Consider the following 15,279-nt stretch of genomic DNA (forward strand, 5'->3'; position numbering starts at 1 on the left):
AATTGGACTTAAATACAGTACTAACTTGAACTAGTTCTAAAAGCTTCTAGTGTCTCTAAGATTTTGGAAATTTGAAATTTCTTCCTTTTTCACAAGATGGAACTAAATGTTAATTCACCTCAAAGTTCAAACATCTACTGACATGAATCACAACCATTTCTAGACAGGAGACCCTAAGTCCCCAAGTAACAAGCGTTATTACAGACACGTGCAGGATTTTTGTAGCACCATTGACCAAATCATTTTTCTCTTTTGTTTCTAAGCAGTATACAACTTTTGACATCCAAGGAGACTGGATGGCTGACTTGGCTGCACTTATGGGATCCAGAAATGAGAGAATCGAGCAATAAATCTGTCACAAAGTAGAATTCCTAGATGGCCCTGAATTAGCTAGATCAGGGGAACAACAGCATGCAGCCAAATCCATAGCCCAGAAAAAGCAATCTACACCAAAAACCTCAGGAAGGAAAAAAGAAAAAAAAACTTCCTACAGAAATAAGTAGATGACCATATATAAATCACCAAAGAAGGATATCAGAATATTCAAAGAATATTTACTATGATATAAATGTCTAATTTACTGAGAAGCTCTTTTACCTTCTGACTTAATTTTAGTCATCTAAACAGGTAAGCTAATAATGGCACAAGTGTGTAAGGAAAAAATAAATGTTAGTCTCTTAGAGACTTACAACAGCCTTAAAACAAGAGTTAAACTACAGCTATACTGAAAGGAGTAACAATGTCATTTGAAGGACTAAAGCAACTGAAGGGGTTTAAGAACCATGCTGTTATGACATTTTGAGACTAAGAATGTCTCCTTATTCAAAACAGTTATTCAAAAACACCTGCAGCATATATAGTGAAAAACTACTTTTTATGCTAAACCTCTAACTAAAAATGAAGTATATACCAAATAAAACTAGTATTCAAAAAGAATCTTTAAAATTAAAAAAACAAAATTTGATTTTAGAATTTATAATGTTTCTTATTATATTCTAAGACTTTAAAAAATTACCCAACCACTTAACCAGCTCTCTCCTTCACTGAAAAGAAAAAGAAATCTGAAAATTTCTGCTTCGTTAATTAAACTCTTTAGATCACAACTCAGTAATGCAAAAAGACAAAAGCCTAATACCTGAATTATAGATGTAGGTATCAAAGTATACAGTACAAGCTGGAAAACTTACACTGATCTTGACACTGTAAAATACTTAAAATACAAATTTATTCAATAAATATTTCCTGAAGCACTAAATTATAAAGGATAAATCAAATCTGGTAGAAGCACCATGCTAATTCATATTAGGCAAAACATTTTTACCTAATGAATGTAATAAGAAATACTACACTAATACATCTCCACTAGAAATTTTGGATACCAAATAAAACAGCTCACTGGTGTCCAAAAAAAAATTGGAACCAACAAAAAGCTAATTTTTATAGAGAGGCAATACTGAGTTTTTTTTTTTCCCTGAATTTGTTTTTTTAAAAACAGACAGTACAGTAGCTCAAGGAAGGAATCCACTGACCTTTTATGCATAAGACAGCAACCTCAAGCTACCCTTTGCAATGAAGGTAAGTCTGAAAGCTACAGGCTGAAAAGTAGAGAGATGGAAAATGTATTCTCTATTATATCCTATTTCTGACAGCCTTTTTAAAAATCAAAATCATTACTTACCGACTTTGTTCTTTCCTTTGTTTTATTAACTGAACGAGTTCCTTGTCAAAATAATCTTCTTCCTCTTCTTCTCCCTTTCCATCATCTTCTCTTTCCTGGGCATCCACATTATCTTTGTGCAACTGGCTAGAAATGTGCTTTGCATATGCAGAAAGACCCACTTCTGTGACCCCACACACTCGGCACTCATGATTACTGTCCCTAGGGAAAGAGGGAGATGAGGGACATTCAATTCTCCCCACTGGCATGGCACACTCAACAGATCTCTTACGGTTTCCTCTGAAAAACACCACACACTTTGGCACAGTGAAAGATTAGTGCTAATCAATTTCAATGCTCCTTTCATCACTTTTAGTAAGTTTGTTCGTAAGTTATTTTTGAAATGATTGTTAAGATTCTTTTCCAGCAATCAAGAGGCAACACACTTCAGAATACTGCAGTTTAGGAGGAGAAATCTTCTTGAATTGCTGTACTTAAAATCTTGCCAGAGGAAACATGGTGAAAGGGGAGGCAGGGCAGGGGGCTCAGAGCAAACAGAAGTTGCTCTAGAGCACACCCATGATGCCAGCTGCACTCAGGAGCCTGGTGACAGCGCTGACATTTTATCCCAGGCTCAAGAGCTTTCTCCCAGTGACAGTTAAGGGGTGGAGAGAAGGGTAGGCAGCCTAGCCAATCCCAACGTGCAGCTAAATCGGAACAACGGGCGCTCTGCCTGGAATGTGAAGATTCCGGACCCCAGGGCAAATGACAAGAGTCAGCTCAGCAGACTTTTTTGGTCTGTATGATACATGTGACCTACATTCTGCTTCAGAAGGGCTTATTTAAAAGGGAATGGAAAGCATTTCAATTGTAGGAAGTTAACAGCTGTGCTAGGCAAATGGTTTTTCTCAAGTTTCAGAAAATGCAAAAGTTCAGAGAGAAGCAAAACCAGGTTCTAAGTTCAGAAAGAAACTGAGCAGATTTTTTTTTTTCCCTTTTACTTTACACAGTTAATAGTAAATCTCATACTTGGCCAGTTTAAGAAGCCAAAATCTTGAATCAACACCCAGAGCTGAAGAATGACTTAACAGCTTTTTTAGCTTCCTGAAATCCCTTGATTGGTTCAGCCGTCTGTGCAGCCAGGGGGAAACATGTGAACACTGTGGCCATCAGTGTGATGAACAGACAGTAACAGCCATTCAATAATGGCTCAATGGGCTTAACTCTGTTTCACTTCTCTCGGGTTTACACTAGTGTTATTTTTGCATTTCCTATGTCAATATCTATTTTTCATTCATTCACTCATTTATTTATTTTACCAACAGAAGCTAACTACAATGTATATCCCATGGATACTTGAGAGACACCCAGGAAAAACAAGTAACTCTCTAGGTAACCTAAGCCACCAACTTAAATACCATTTTCAGCTAAAGGCAAATTAAAAAAAGAAGAAAAGCAGGAAGGAGGAACAGTTATTGGAGGTAACCAGGAAATGCAAGGAAAACAATGGTAAAGGTAGTTATGTAGAAGATTTAAGTTGATGCTTTCTCCACTGATAAGGTTCTCTCCCCATTACGCTAATCTTAAACACACACACACACACACACACACACACACACACACAAAAAGACATGCTGTCTTTGATAAGACAGATACACATACACACACACACATGCACTACACTGCTCCTTCTTCCCCTCACATATATCTAAAAAGATATAGTGGAATTCACATCAATTAACCAGAAGAGAACCTCAAAACTGAGCACTTAATTTACTAAAAGATAGTTTCTATTATTGACGACCTGATCATTCATTAGAAAAACAAAAACAAAAAAACTTGCTGAATACCTACTAAATTCTGGGCATCACGCTAACTACATGGTTACAGTTGTCTAGCATGACAAAGTAGAAATAATAGCCAGTAAATTAAAACAAAACGTGGATGCCTGGGTGGCTCAGTTAATGGGTTAAGCGTCTGCCTTCCGCTCAGGTCATGATGCCAGAGTCCTGGAATTGAGTCCCGTGAGTCTGCTTCTCCCCCTGCCTCTGCCTTCCTCTCTGTTTCTCATGAAAAAATAAATAAAATCTTTCCAAAAAAAATTAAAAGATTTTCACCTTGTAAGAATCATGGAAAACACCTCAGAAAAATGGAGAAAATTCCTAAGTTTTTAACTTTTTTGAACTTTGTAACCTCAAATGCTCTGGGTACAATACAGTCTCTGATATTAAGATTCATTTAACGAATTCTGATCAGGGACCCTCAAACACCTCATTACCTTATTAACCTGTATATCAATATTCTAGTTCATTCTAATCCTCCAAAAAGCTTAAATCTATTATTTCATTGAGCATTTTCCACTAAAGAATAATCATGAAATTCCTCCAGTTTGCCAAGAATACCCCTACTCTTCCCTCAGAATTATGGTAGTTCATATGAAGTGTTTACTTGTAATAGAAATCAAGCCTTTTCTCAAGGGAACACAAAAAGAAGCTAAAAATCAGTATATATCTGCCCAGCATTGGAAGAGTCTGAAAACTGCAACTAACCCAGAACAGATGGTTTACACTATCATAAAAAACCGAATCATACTTGTGGTGAGCACAGCCTAACGTGCAGGGTATTGTATCATTATGTCTCGCACCTAAAACTAATGTAACAGCGTGTCAACTACACTTCACTTAAAAAAAAAATTATTTTTAATGTAAAACATAAAGTTAAAAAGAAAATTCAAATCAACTGTGTTTTCTGGTTAGAAAATCCTTTTGGCTTTAAGGTCTCTACAACTATGGAAAATGTGTTAGTCCACTTTTCTACATAAAAACTTTGAGAACCCTAAACTATATATTGCAGTCCCAAGGACATCTTTCCTAAAGACATTCTTAAATAAAATTCCTGCTTATACCCTTACTTCTAAAATGCAGAATATTTTTCTTATGTTCAAACCACCAAAATCCCTCTCCCTTTATAGATATAACTAGAAGACCACACTGTTTAAAATATTAAGGAATGCAGTATAGACAATATTTAACTCTGTTAAAAATAAACATCCATAATCATAAACCCACACACTCTGCAATCCCCAAAGCGCAGGCATATGTTGGATATGTAACAAATACCCAAACACAGATTTTTAAAACATATGTGCTTTCCTTGTAAGAAAGGATATTAACCATAGCTCTAAAGGTATATACATACATACATATATACATATATATATATATATATATATATGTATTTTTCTAAAAGATTTTATTTACTTATTTGACAGAGAGAGATCACCAGTAGGCAGAGAGGCAGGTAGAGAGAGAGTTGGAAGCAGGCTCCCCGCCAAGCAGAGGCCCGATTGGGGGCTCAATCCCAGGACCCTGAGATCATGACCCGAGCTGTAAGCAGAGGCTTAACCCTCTGAACCACCCAGGCACCCTCTAAAGTTATATTTAATAGAAAAACACCTAAAGAGATCTGGCGCACAAGAGTAAAGGCAGTAAGTGTAACATAAATGAATTCTAGTTTAAAGAGAGAGAATCTTTACAAGAAATGTCCAAATGAGAAAAGAGAGAACTCACATTTATCCAGGGAAAGAATGGATTATGACAACCACATCTCTTAAAAATAAAATGTGTCCGTTCCTGGAGGAAAGTGTATTACCTGTTCTACATACAATAGGCATTCATGCTTCTATGTATGATGTTAGGGAAACCACATATTTAAAAAGTAAATGGCAAATTAAATAATATTTTAATGATGCTACTTTCTAATTTTCTATCAATAACCAGTTAAAATATTTACTGCTTTGTATAACTATATAAAGTAATTACTGGGGAACACGTACTGCTTTACTTCTTGACTAATAAAGGCAAAAACTGTCCTCAGGACATTTAAAGGAGGGCCCAAATTAACTTCATCCTGTTACCACATAATTTCCTCTCATGTGTGGAAGGCAAAGCCTTAAGATATTCTACCCATAAGCTTTTCTTTATTAAGCTTGCTCTAACTATACCACAACAGCTGGTCGATAAAGAAAGGTTTGTGTCCTTTTAATAGCATTTATCTGTAGAAAGAGGCCACACATCTGAATATGTACACAGGAAAAAAGAGAGAAATGTTCCAGATGTCCAAAATTATGAACCAAATAAGAAAATTTCTTACTGAAATAAAAAAAATAAATTTAATTAAAATAAAAAGGAAGTTTTTCTCAAATTTGTATTCTAAACCTTAAAAATATGCTCTTTAAATTCCTTAACCAGATCACAGCTGAAAATTAGAGTGATACAAATATAAAGAGAAACAGAAAACTTTAACATCAAAAAGCAGTAATTAAACATGAATTCCACAGAAAATAATCACAAACTGATGAGAGGAAGGAAAAATGATGACCAGTAATTATTTGTCCCTATGGTACAAACTAGTGATCACCGTCTGTCACTACAGTAAGTGCTCCAAATAAGTAAATGATTTTTGAGATCTTGTTTTTTATAGTTTTGTCAGTTGTTTTTCCTTGCTACCTGCTTTGCCTTCATGCTTATAATTTATTATAGGCCAGGAAACCACAGAAAACCTGTTCGTACCGGATCTAAACTACAAGTAAGCCAAGTGCTAAGGTGCTCCCCTCTAAATAAAATGAGTTTGGATGCTAAGGTTGACATTTTTATTGTCAGCTCGGAGGCTTCTAAATGCTTTCTCCTTGATCATTTGACTGTGCTCCAAATAACTGAAAATGATACACACAATCTCCAGGGTACAGTTAACCTGAGGGATAGAGAGAGGAAAAAAGTGACTGAACAATAAATATATGGCATGTAGCTCAGTTATGTTAATAAGACAAGACTAAATGTGTCTATATAGAAACAGAAATCTATGTATACACGTACAGAAAGAGTTTGGACCAAACTGCTGACATTCCTGTAAGAATGGAACAGGACTAGGGGTTGGGGCATATAGGACTGAGAGGACTTCTACCTTTTTTACTTTATACAATTAATTCTGTATTCATTATGAACATGAATCTTAAGTAATCAAAACATCTTCTTAACATTTTTAAATAGCTGACTAGTGGATGTATGGAGAAAATAAGGCATTAATCTTGGAATAAAAGTGGCCTGTCTCCTAACAACTAGATTTACTGACCTCATATATTTCGTTTGATTTATAATACACTCAGGTGGCAGGTAAAGAGCCCAGAAAAAGGTGAATTCCAACAGGAAGTCTGCTGGAAATGGGCTAAGTAATTAAGATAATACCCATTTAGAGAATTAAAGGTTGGCTATTTCATAGGTTTCCAATGATAATGAGTTAAAGATCAGATGTATTCAAGGTATTAGACAAGGATTCTCCAAACTAAATCTGAATGAAAGCCTCTTTTATGCTGCTGCTAAGACCTAACCTTCACATAGTAAGGTCCTGAGACCACGGAAAAATTCCACAAATATGCAAAATATTCGCTGAAAGTTTACTAACATATTAATTTGCCCACACAATCTAAAACTGTATTACTTTAAATACAAATAACTTCAAATTAGTTTGGCATCATGATTAAAGCTTGTATCTATTATTCATGCAATAAAGTAAAATTAATATTTCTGTTTCCCAATGTTTCTTTGTTCCATACTATCTCCAAATTCAAATCAAAAACAAAATAAAAAAAAAAAAGACAAGGAAAATACACATATGCTACATTTAATTTTTTTAAAGGTGCTTACTTATTAGACTTTCTTCCTTTAAACATCTCAAGTTTTGCATCACAAAATAGCATTTTTAGATATTCAAAGTCTGTACCCAGATTTTATTTACACTGAGATTCAGTGCTATTCAGCAGACTTGGGACTTCTCAGACTATTCCACAACACTACAGGTTTCTGGCATGTAATAATTTGTAACACTGCTGAGGCAATAACATAGAAATGTCTTTGTTTCAATGCTGGGGTAGAGGAATGAGAAAATGTAATAACTAGAGACCTAGCTCATCCCCAACCACCTTTGTTGCAACCTACTATTAGAGCTGCTGTGAATTCTACACACTTGAGACGCACAAAGATTTATCCTTTTGGAATACCAAACAACTACTGTCGTCGTTAATAATTCTGGAAGATAGTTCTGTGTCATATGACCATGTTCATTCATGAAAGATTACTACAAAATAAGCTAGCAGGCACCCTCAGCACTCAGATCCCCCGACAGTCACAAGTGGATGGAAGAGAGCCGTTCCCATACCTGCCCTTCAGGTTCTCAAGTTCCCTGTGATGCAACATGCTCCGCATGTGTTCGTCCATCTCCTTCAAAATTAAAGAAAGCAGATTAAACTAAGGGGCATTGCTTTGGGAAAAGAAATTCCTCTCTTTCTATTCAATCAACAATCGGGGTTCAAGTTCTTTGTCTCAGAAGTGTTTGTCCTGGTTACCCTTCTCAATTCAGTATTGAAATCAGTTCCTCGTAATTCTTTAGCTATGTTTTTGATATTGTTTCATTCTTAAATAAAGGAATTATTAAGAAAAACCTATTTAAATGGCTTTCCAAAAAGATCAGAAAGTATATTGTCTTTAGGAGGCCAAAGATATAAGAAAAACCTATGTGGGTTTATTAAATTCTATCCCAAATTAAAGAATTTACTAAAGTTATTTTAAAAAAGAACTCTGAGGGGCGCCTGGGTGGCTCAGTGGGTTTGCCTTTGGCTTGGGTCATGATCTCAGGGTCCTGGGATCGAGCCCCACATCAGGCTGTCTGCTCAGCAAGGGGCCTGCTTCCTCTTCTCTCTCTGCCTACTTGTGATCTCTCTCTCTGTGTCAAATAAATAAATAAAATCTTAAAAAAAAAAAAAAAGAACTCTGAAATCACTTAACTTCTCAACTATTTGGTTACTTTTCTCCATACTCTCCCCACTCCACTGAGAGTTTCTCAAAAATAAGCTGCAACTCTTAATCAAATCTTGGTCAGGGCTTGGCATACAGTTGTCAACATTCGCTGAATGAACACATGGATATATTAATTCCAGGTAGAAGTTATGGATATAACAGAACTTCCCTGTGGTTGATCAGCAGTTTTGCTCTGAACACAGCTCGATCATGCCCTCATCTTCACTGCCCACTCTCCCACAACTGATTTGTTTGGTTCTAATGAACTGTTTGAAAATCTGCTAGGGTCTCCTGTACCTCCATCCCATCCTTAGTGAGAGGAAAATGGAATCTGTGGGAAGAGTTTCCACTTAAAAATGTGCACATACATGCACACACAGCTCAAAAAACTAAAAAAGCTGTAAATGTCTATCCCTTTGTCACGGGGACATATATATAGGCAGCATGCCATAATTAGAGAATGGCTGTTCACATATATAATAAAGGGTTACTGTAATTGTTGAGTATTACTATTAACTGTGCCCTGTGTTTAAGTGCCTCAAACATTTCCTCAAATGAACTACAAAACACTGCTGAGGGAATATTACTAATTCCATAAGGATACAAGGATACACAGAAGCTAACTCACTTGTATTTAACATTGCTTGTTAAATACCAAGTACAGAGGTAGGCACTGAAGGGACAGGTGTGAAAATATTCAGTCTTGCCCTTTCAGAGTCATAGATAATCAACTGGTCAAACTAGGACTCAGACCCTGAAATATATGACACCAAAGCCAAGGTTTTAAATACCATGTCATACTGTAACCGTTTAGTGCACTGAGATTTTTCATTATATACAATTCATTTGTCAAAAAGGATACAACAGCCCAGTAACCTATTCTTACTTTAAATTATCTACTACAGTGTGACAAACAGCTTTGTGATTCCAAACATTTCCTTTAAATGACAATTTTACTGAGGAAAACTATCATTTCCTTTTATCTGTATAAATGCTTCACTTGGAGGGGACACCTTTGCCTGTGATGCCTCCCCACCTACAACTGACTGGCCAGTAACCAGAATGAACACATACAGAGCTGAAAGCCAAATCAAATTAGTGACATAATCAAGAATGAAAAAAATCCGTGAACAATAGACAACAGCTACTCAAATCATTATGAATCCTTTTGTTTGATCTTTAGAATCTAATCTTAGATTTACATATGCCAAATCCCCTTTTATTGAGTTAAATTTAAGCTGGTTCTGTTTCTTACAATGAAACCTTTCCGGATGAAGACAGCATTCACTGAAATAAGTTATTCTCTGATATAAAAACCAATTCTGTATCCTACTTCAGTTATAAAAATGTTACTATTCAAAATTTGTTTTAGGGTGATTTCTGATTTAGACACTTCACAAATCTTCTCCTAAATTTACATGCAAAATTCTCTTCCACCCGGCTCTAAGGAATAAATGCAAAAAAGCTCAAGAATACATGACCTGAGCTTTCAAAATAAGCTAGGAAAGATTCATAGGTAAAGAATTAAAGTAATATCTCCAAATGCTCAGTTACCAAGCTTCTATTTAGTTCTTATAATATTGATGAGTAATCCCCTTTTTTAAAGAAAGGAGAGAAAGGAAATTTTTTTTTTAAAGATCTGGCATTTGAACAAATTCATAAAACACTGAATAATACAACAGAATTTTTTTTAGTATTTTTAACTCCAGGGCTTCTCAGTCTTTCATAAATTAATGAGCACCCAGCGGGGAGCCTGCTTCTGCCTCTGCCCCTCCCTGTGTTGGTGCTCTCCCTTTCTCTCAAATAAATAAATAAACAAACTTTTTTTTTTTAAGGTTTTATTTATTTATTTGACAGAGAGAGAGCACAAGCAGGCAGAGAGGCAGGCAGAGGGAGAGGGAGAAGCAGAGAGCCCGATGCGGCGCTTGATCCAAGGACCCTGATATCATGACCTGAGCCGAAGGCAGAGGCTTAACCCACTGAGCCACCCAGGCATCCCTCAAATAAATAAATAAATAAATAAATAAATAATGTTTTAAAAAGTAAAATTGAAATAAAAAAATAAATTAGTGAGTATCAGAATACCCAGGAATGTAGTATACAGCTTCTCCCCACACCTAGAGCACTTTAGATTCTTTTTCTTCTCCACGGTATATTTGGAGAAATCAGGGTTACACTAGTTTGGGAGACTAGCAGAAAGCACTACTTCAACATCAGTTGTTGATAATCAATCTAAAACTCAGTATCAGAGTTTTCCCATTCTGCAAATTCCCCAGACCACATCAACCTTAACACTTAAATCAAGTTGGGAGACTTCCAACTCTTGATTTTTCATTATGATTCATGGAAAAATATGAAGAAATGAAAACATGTTTTAAACCAGAGTGGGGGGGGCGCCTGGGTGGCTCAGTGGATTAAGCCGCTGCCTTCGGCTCAGGTCATGATCTCAGTGTCCTGGGATCGAGCCCCGCATCGGGCTCTTTGCTCAGCGGGAGCCTGCTTCTCTCTCTCTCTCTGCCTGACTCTCCGCCTATTTGTGATTTCTCTCTCTGTCAAATAAATAAATAAAATCTTTAAAAAAATAAAAATAAAAATAAACCAGAGTAGAGGGGGAAAAAAAAAAAAAACAGAGTAGAGGGGCACCTGGGTGGCTCAGTCAGTTAAGCATCTGCCTTCAGCTCAGGTCATGATCCGAGGATCCTGCGATCAAGCCCTGCCTCTGGCTCCCTGCTCAGTGGAGAGCCTGCTTGCTTCTCCCTCTCCCCACTCCCTGTGCCTGTGTTCCCTCCCTTGCTCACACTCTTTCCCCCCAAATAAATAAAATCTTAAAAAAAAAAAAAAAAAGAAGAAGAAGAAGTAAGGATCCTGGGTGATTCTTATTAAATAAATAAACAAACACACAAACCAGAGTAGAAGAAATGCAGCAAAGACTTAAAAATGGCAAAACTATGAGATATCACTAGACAAGGCTGCTACTCCACGAAAATCTGACACCACACCTCTGAATGTCAGGCTATCCTTCTCACATCTTCTTAATTTCCCATTTCCCCCCAATCTGAAAGGAGCCATAAGGAATTTTTACTTATTATAAATCTGCATAAATCCTGGTCAAAATTTTTAAAACTAGAAGAGTATGGGATGCCTGGGTGGCTCAGTGGGTTAAGCCTCTGCCTTCAGCTCAGGTCATGATCTCAGGGTCCTGGGATCAAGCCCCACATCAGGATCTCCACTCAGCAGGGAGCTTGCTGTCCCCTCTCTCTCTGCCTGACTCTCTGCCTACTTGTAATCTTTCTCTCTCTGTCAAATAAATAAATAATTTTTTTTTTTAATATGTGAACAAATCTATTAAAAAAAAAAAAACCTAAAAGAGTTCTTTTACTTTTATAAAAGGCAGCCGGTATATGATTTTAGAATCTCAACTGATTGTTCCATCACTAACAGAAATCCTAAATTGGGGGGAAAAAATTCTCCCCAGCCTACTGGATGGATCATAACTGAACCCCTCAGTCTGACATTCAACACATTTTATGACTGTCTGCATTTAAATTACAAATTCTATTGCAGTCCCACTATCCCCATACAAAACTGTCTTAATCAGATAAGCCTTCGCATGAACTCCTAGATCTCTTAGACTCCACTCTACCTCTGCATCTCTGTACATGTTGTTATCCCACCTACGATATCTCTCTTCTCTTTCTCTGAAACCACCTTACTCCCCAACATTCTTCCAGGTTCACTCAACCCCTGCCCAACCCCCCACCCAACCTTGCTCATGATAATTTTCCCAGTTCTCCGAATTTTCAGTGACAATCCACAGCATCTTAAAAGCTTAGAAAACAATTTCTCAGTAGTAAAGATAGCAGCACTACTTTGAAAGCAAAGGACAAAGGCAAGAAAAAACAAAGTGTGTTTTTCCTAACACGCAGGTAAATTCTTAAAGCGCTTAAAAATGTGGTTTTTCTTTGAGCAACATCCCCACCTTGTGGACATCCAGGGTACTGTTAACACCACTTCTGCTCTGGGGCACTTTTCACAGGCAAAGGCAGAAAACAGAATGCAGGTACAGACAAAAAAATGCTAATATCCTTAGCTCATCAGAAAGTAGTATAATGCCAAATAAACCGAATTTTAAGGTCTTTTCTCTATAACTGGTATAACTAAAAGTAGTTACCATTATCGACTTTTGAGTACCCTCAAATTTTGGGTAGAGATTTAATAATACAGTTACTGGCTTTATGAGGCACTAAAGAGAAAGAAATTGGCAGAATGAGACTCTGACATAGGAAATAAGCATAAATAAGACACCCTTAAAAGCTTTTACCCATCTACAAATTCCACGTCTCTGGGGGGGAAAAAAAAAAAGGATCCATCATACAGCCACAGATTCTCCCTCTTCTATGTATTACCTTTTTTGAGCTGTACACAATGTGGCACAATATGCATTTTCGTTCTCGTACCATAGTGACCAGATCTGAAGCACTCAACGTCACACCTGCAATGAGGAAGTAACATTTAGTAACCTTTTTCCCCGGGGATGACTTCTTAGATTCCCCTTAACAGAGCTAAAAATCCCAGTCTTGCATCTCCCACACCTCCACCCTGTTCCTCCCAGTCTTCCCATCTTGGTGAATGAAAATTCAAGTTTTCTGGGTACCTAGAGCAAAAACTTTGGAAGTCAACCTTGATCCCTCTTTCTCACCCCATATCCACCCTCATCAGCAAATCTCGTCAGTCCCCGGTTGAAATACATCCCAAATCCAACCCCTCCTCACTATTGAGCTCACCTGTCCGCTCACAAGCCACCAGCCTACTGCCTTGCCTCCCTTGTTCCACTCTTGTCCTCTTAGTCTATTCTCAAAACAGTAGCCAAGGATTCTCACAACAGGATTCTATTAAAATTTAAGTCGGGTCATTGTACAAAATCTTCCAACAGAGTCCCATCTTGCTCATACAACATCCAGTCCTTCCTTTGCCATCGGCCTCAAAATCTGTTTCCTCTCCCACTCTCTGATTCCACGCCCCACCTCACTGCCTCTATCACTTCTTTCCTGTCACACTGCCCTCCTTGCTAGTCCTTGATCACAACACGGATTCCCCCACCTTAGGGTTTCTACATTTCCTATTCTCTCCACTTGTAACATGCTTCCTTCCCTAAGATGTCTTTATGGTCCTCACGGCTTATTCCCTCATTTCCATCAGTATCGGAAATGTGGCTTCACCAAGGAGGCCTTTCCTGACCTACACAATACTGTATTTTTTGCTCCCCACTCCTTCTATCCTCCTATTAACTGCTTAATTTTTTAATTTATTTATAAATAAACAAAATAATTTTTTTTGCTGCACAAAGCTTTATTGTTTCCATTTGGTCGTGGCTTGGGAGAGAGCTCCAGGGTGGCTAAAGAGCTGCCTGGTGGCTGCAGGAGGAGGCTCGGGCAGAAGACCTGACACCAGGGAGATACCAAGGGGTCCCTCAGAGGCCACTGGGCTCGAGAGGCTCTTAGGCATGCTTGAGGGTGAGCCTTTGGAAGAGATACTTGCCCAGCCCAGCCCAGCCCAGCCTAGGGGCCAGTCAACCTACAGAGATTAGTCAGTGGTTGGCCATCTTCTAGGTGGGTTTTATCTGCTCATCAAGGAAATGGCTAAGAAGGCACAGAGATTAGGGTCTACAGGGGCAAAACCCAAGGCATGCACATACAAAACGGCCTTGTTCAGGTTCTTCTCCAGGACCACAGTGTCTCCCACAGTGTCCAAGGTTTCACCCCACTCCTCTAGGGACAGATTCTACATGTCCTTTCAGATGGCACAGCTGCTCACGTTCTGCATCGTCAGGAGATACTGGGCACCCTCACACTTCTCAGTCAACTGCAGAAGTGACAGCGTCACAACATCAAGGTCAAAATACAAGCCCAGAGGGAAGGAGGTGTAGGAAGCCTGCAGATACAGGTGGACCGGATGGTTGGCAGCAGCCCCCACCTCAGTGGAATAATTCTGAAGAACTGGGAGCTCAGGTTTGATTGGCAATAAGGAGCTGAGCTCAAAAAACAGTGTTGGCTAGGGGCGCCTGGGTGGCTCAGTGGGTTAAAGCCTTTGCCTTCGGCTCAGGTAATGATCTCAGAGTCCTGGGATCGAGCCCCACATCGGGCTCTCTGCTCAGCAGGGAGCCTGCTTCCTCCTCTCTCTCTGCCTGCCTCTCTGCCTACTTGTAATCTCTGTCTGTCAGATAAATAAATAAAATCTTTTTAAAAATTAAAAAAAAAAAAACAGTGTTGGCTGGTCTTAGAGGCAGGGGACAGCTTAGAAGATGGTTCTGAAGGCTGCGATTGGAAAAAAGGTTGGAGAGTGGTAGGAGACTGGAAAAAGGGGTGTCCCTGGGTGTTTCATCTAAATACTGTTAAAGCAACAGACAGATCCATGGGACCACTGGGCATGCTACCTACTTTTTTTTTTTTTTTTTTAAGATTTTACTTATTTATTTGACAGACAGAGATCACAAGTAGGTAGAGAGGCAGGCAGAGATAGAGGGGTTAGCAGGCTCCCCACCGAGCAGAGAGCCCGATGTGGGGCTCGATCCCAGGACCCTGGGATCATGACCTGAGCTGAAAGCTGAAACTTTCAGCTGAAAGCTGAAACCCACTGAGCCACCCAGGCGCCCCTATTTTTTAAATGCTTTAATAACACTGCAGTAGACTGTTTCTATAAATGGCCACAACACTACTTCCCACCCCATGTGTTCTTTTGCAATATGATCTTGTCACCACCACCCACCAAACA

General features: G+C 38.3%; 1 protein-coding gene across 1 annotated transcript in view; it reads right to left on the reverse strand.

The window, feature by feature from the left end:
- ZNF106 (zinc finger protein 106) overlaps nt 1–15,279 on the reverse strand; it is a 69,691-nt gene that overhangs the window by 32,375 nt on the left and 22,037 nt on the right. Inside the window, exons 2-4 of the mRNA XM_032343436.1 lie at nt 12,915–13,000; nt 7,871–7,932; nt 1,679–1,879 (exon numbers count right to left, since the gene is read on the reverse strand). Coding sequence (XP_032199327.1) covers nt 1,679–1,879; nt 7,871–7,932; nt 12,915–12,968 — 317 coding nt within the window. The 5' untranslated portion in view covers nt 12,969–13,000. The remainder of the gene's footprint in view (nt 1–1,678; nt 1,880–7,870; nt 7,933–12,914; nt 13,001–15,279) is intronic.

The sequence above is a fragment of the Mustela erminea genome, chromosome 5, assembly GCF_009829155.1.
Source record: "Mustela erminea isolate mMusErm1 chromosome 5, mMusErm1.Pri, whole genome shotgun sequence".
Taxonomy (NCBI): Eukaryota; Metazoa; Chordata; class Mammalia; order Carnivora; family Mustelidae; genus Mustela; species Mustela erminea.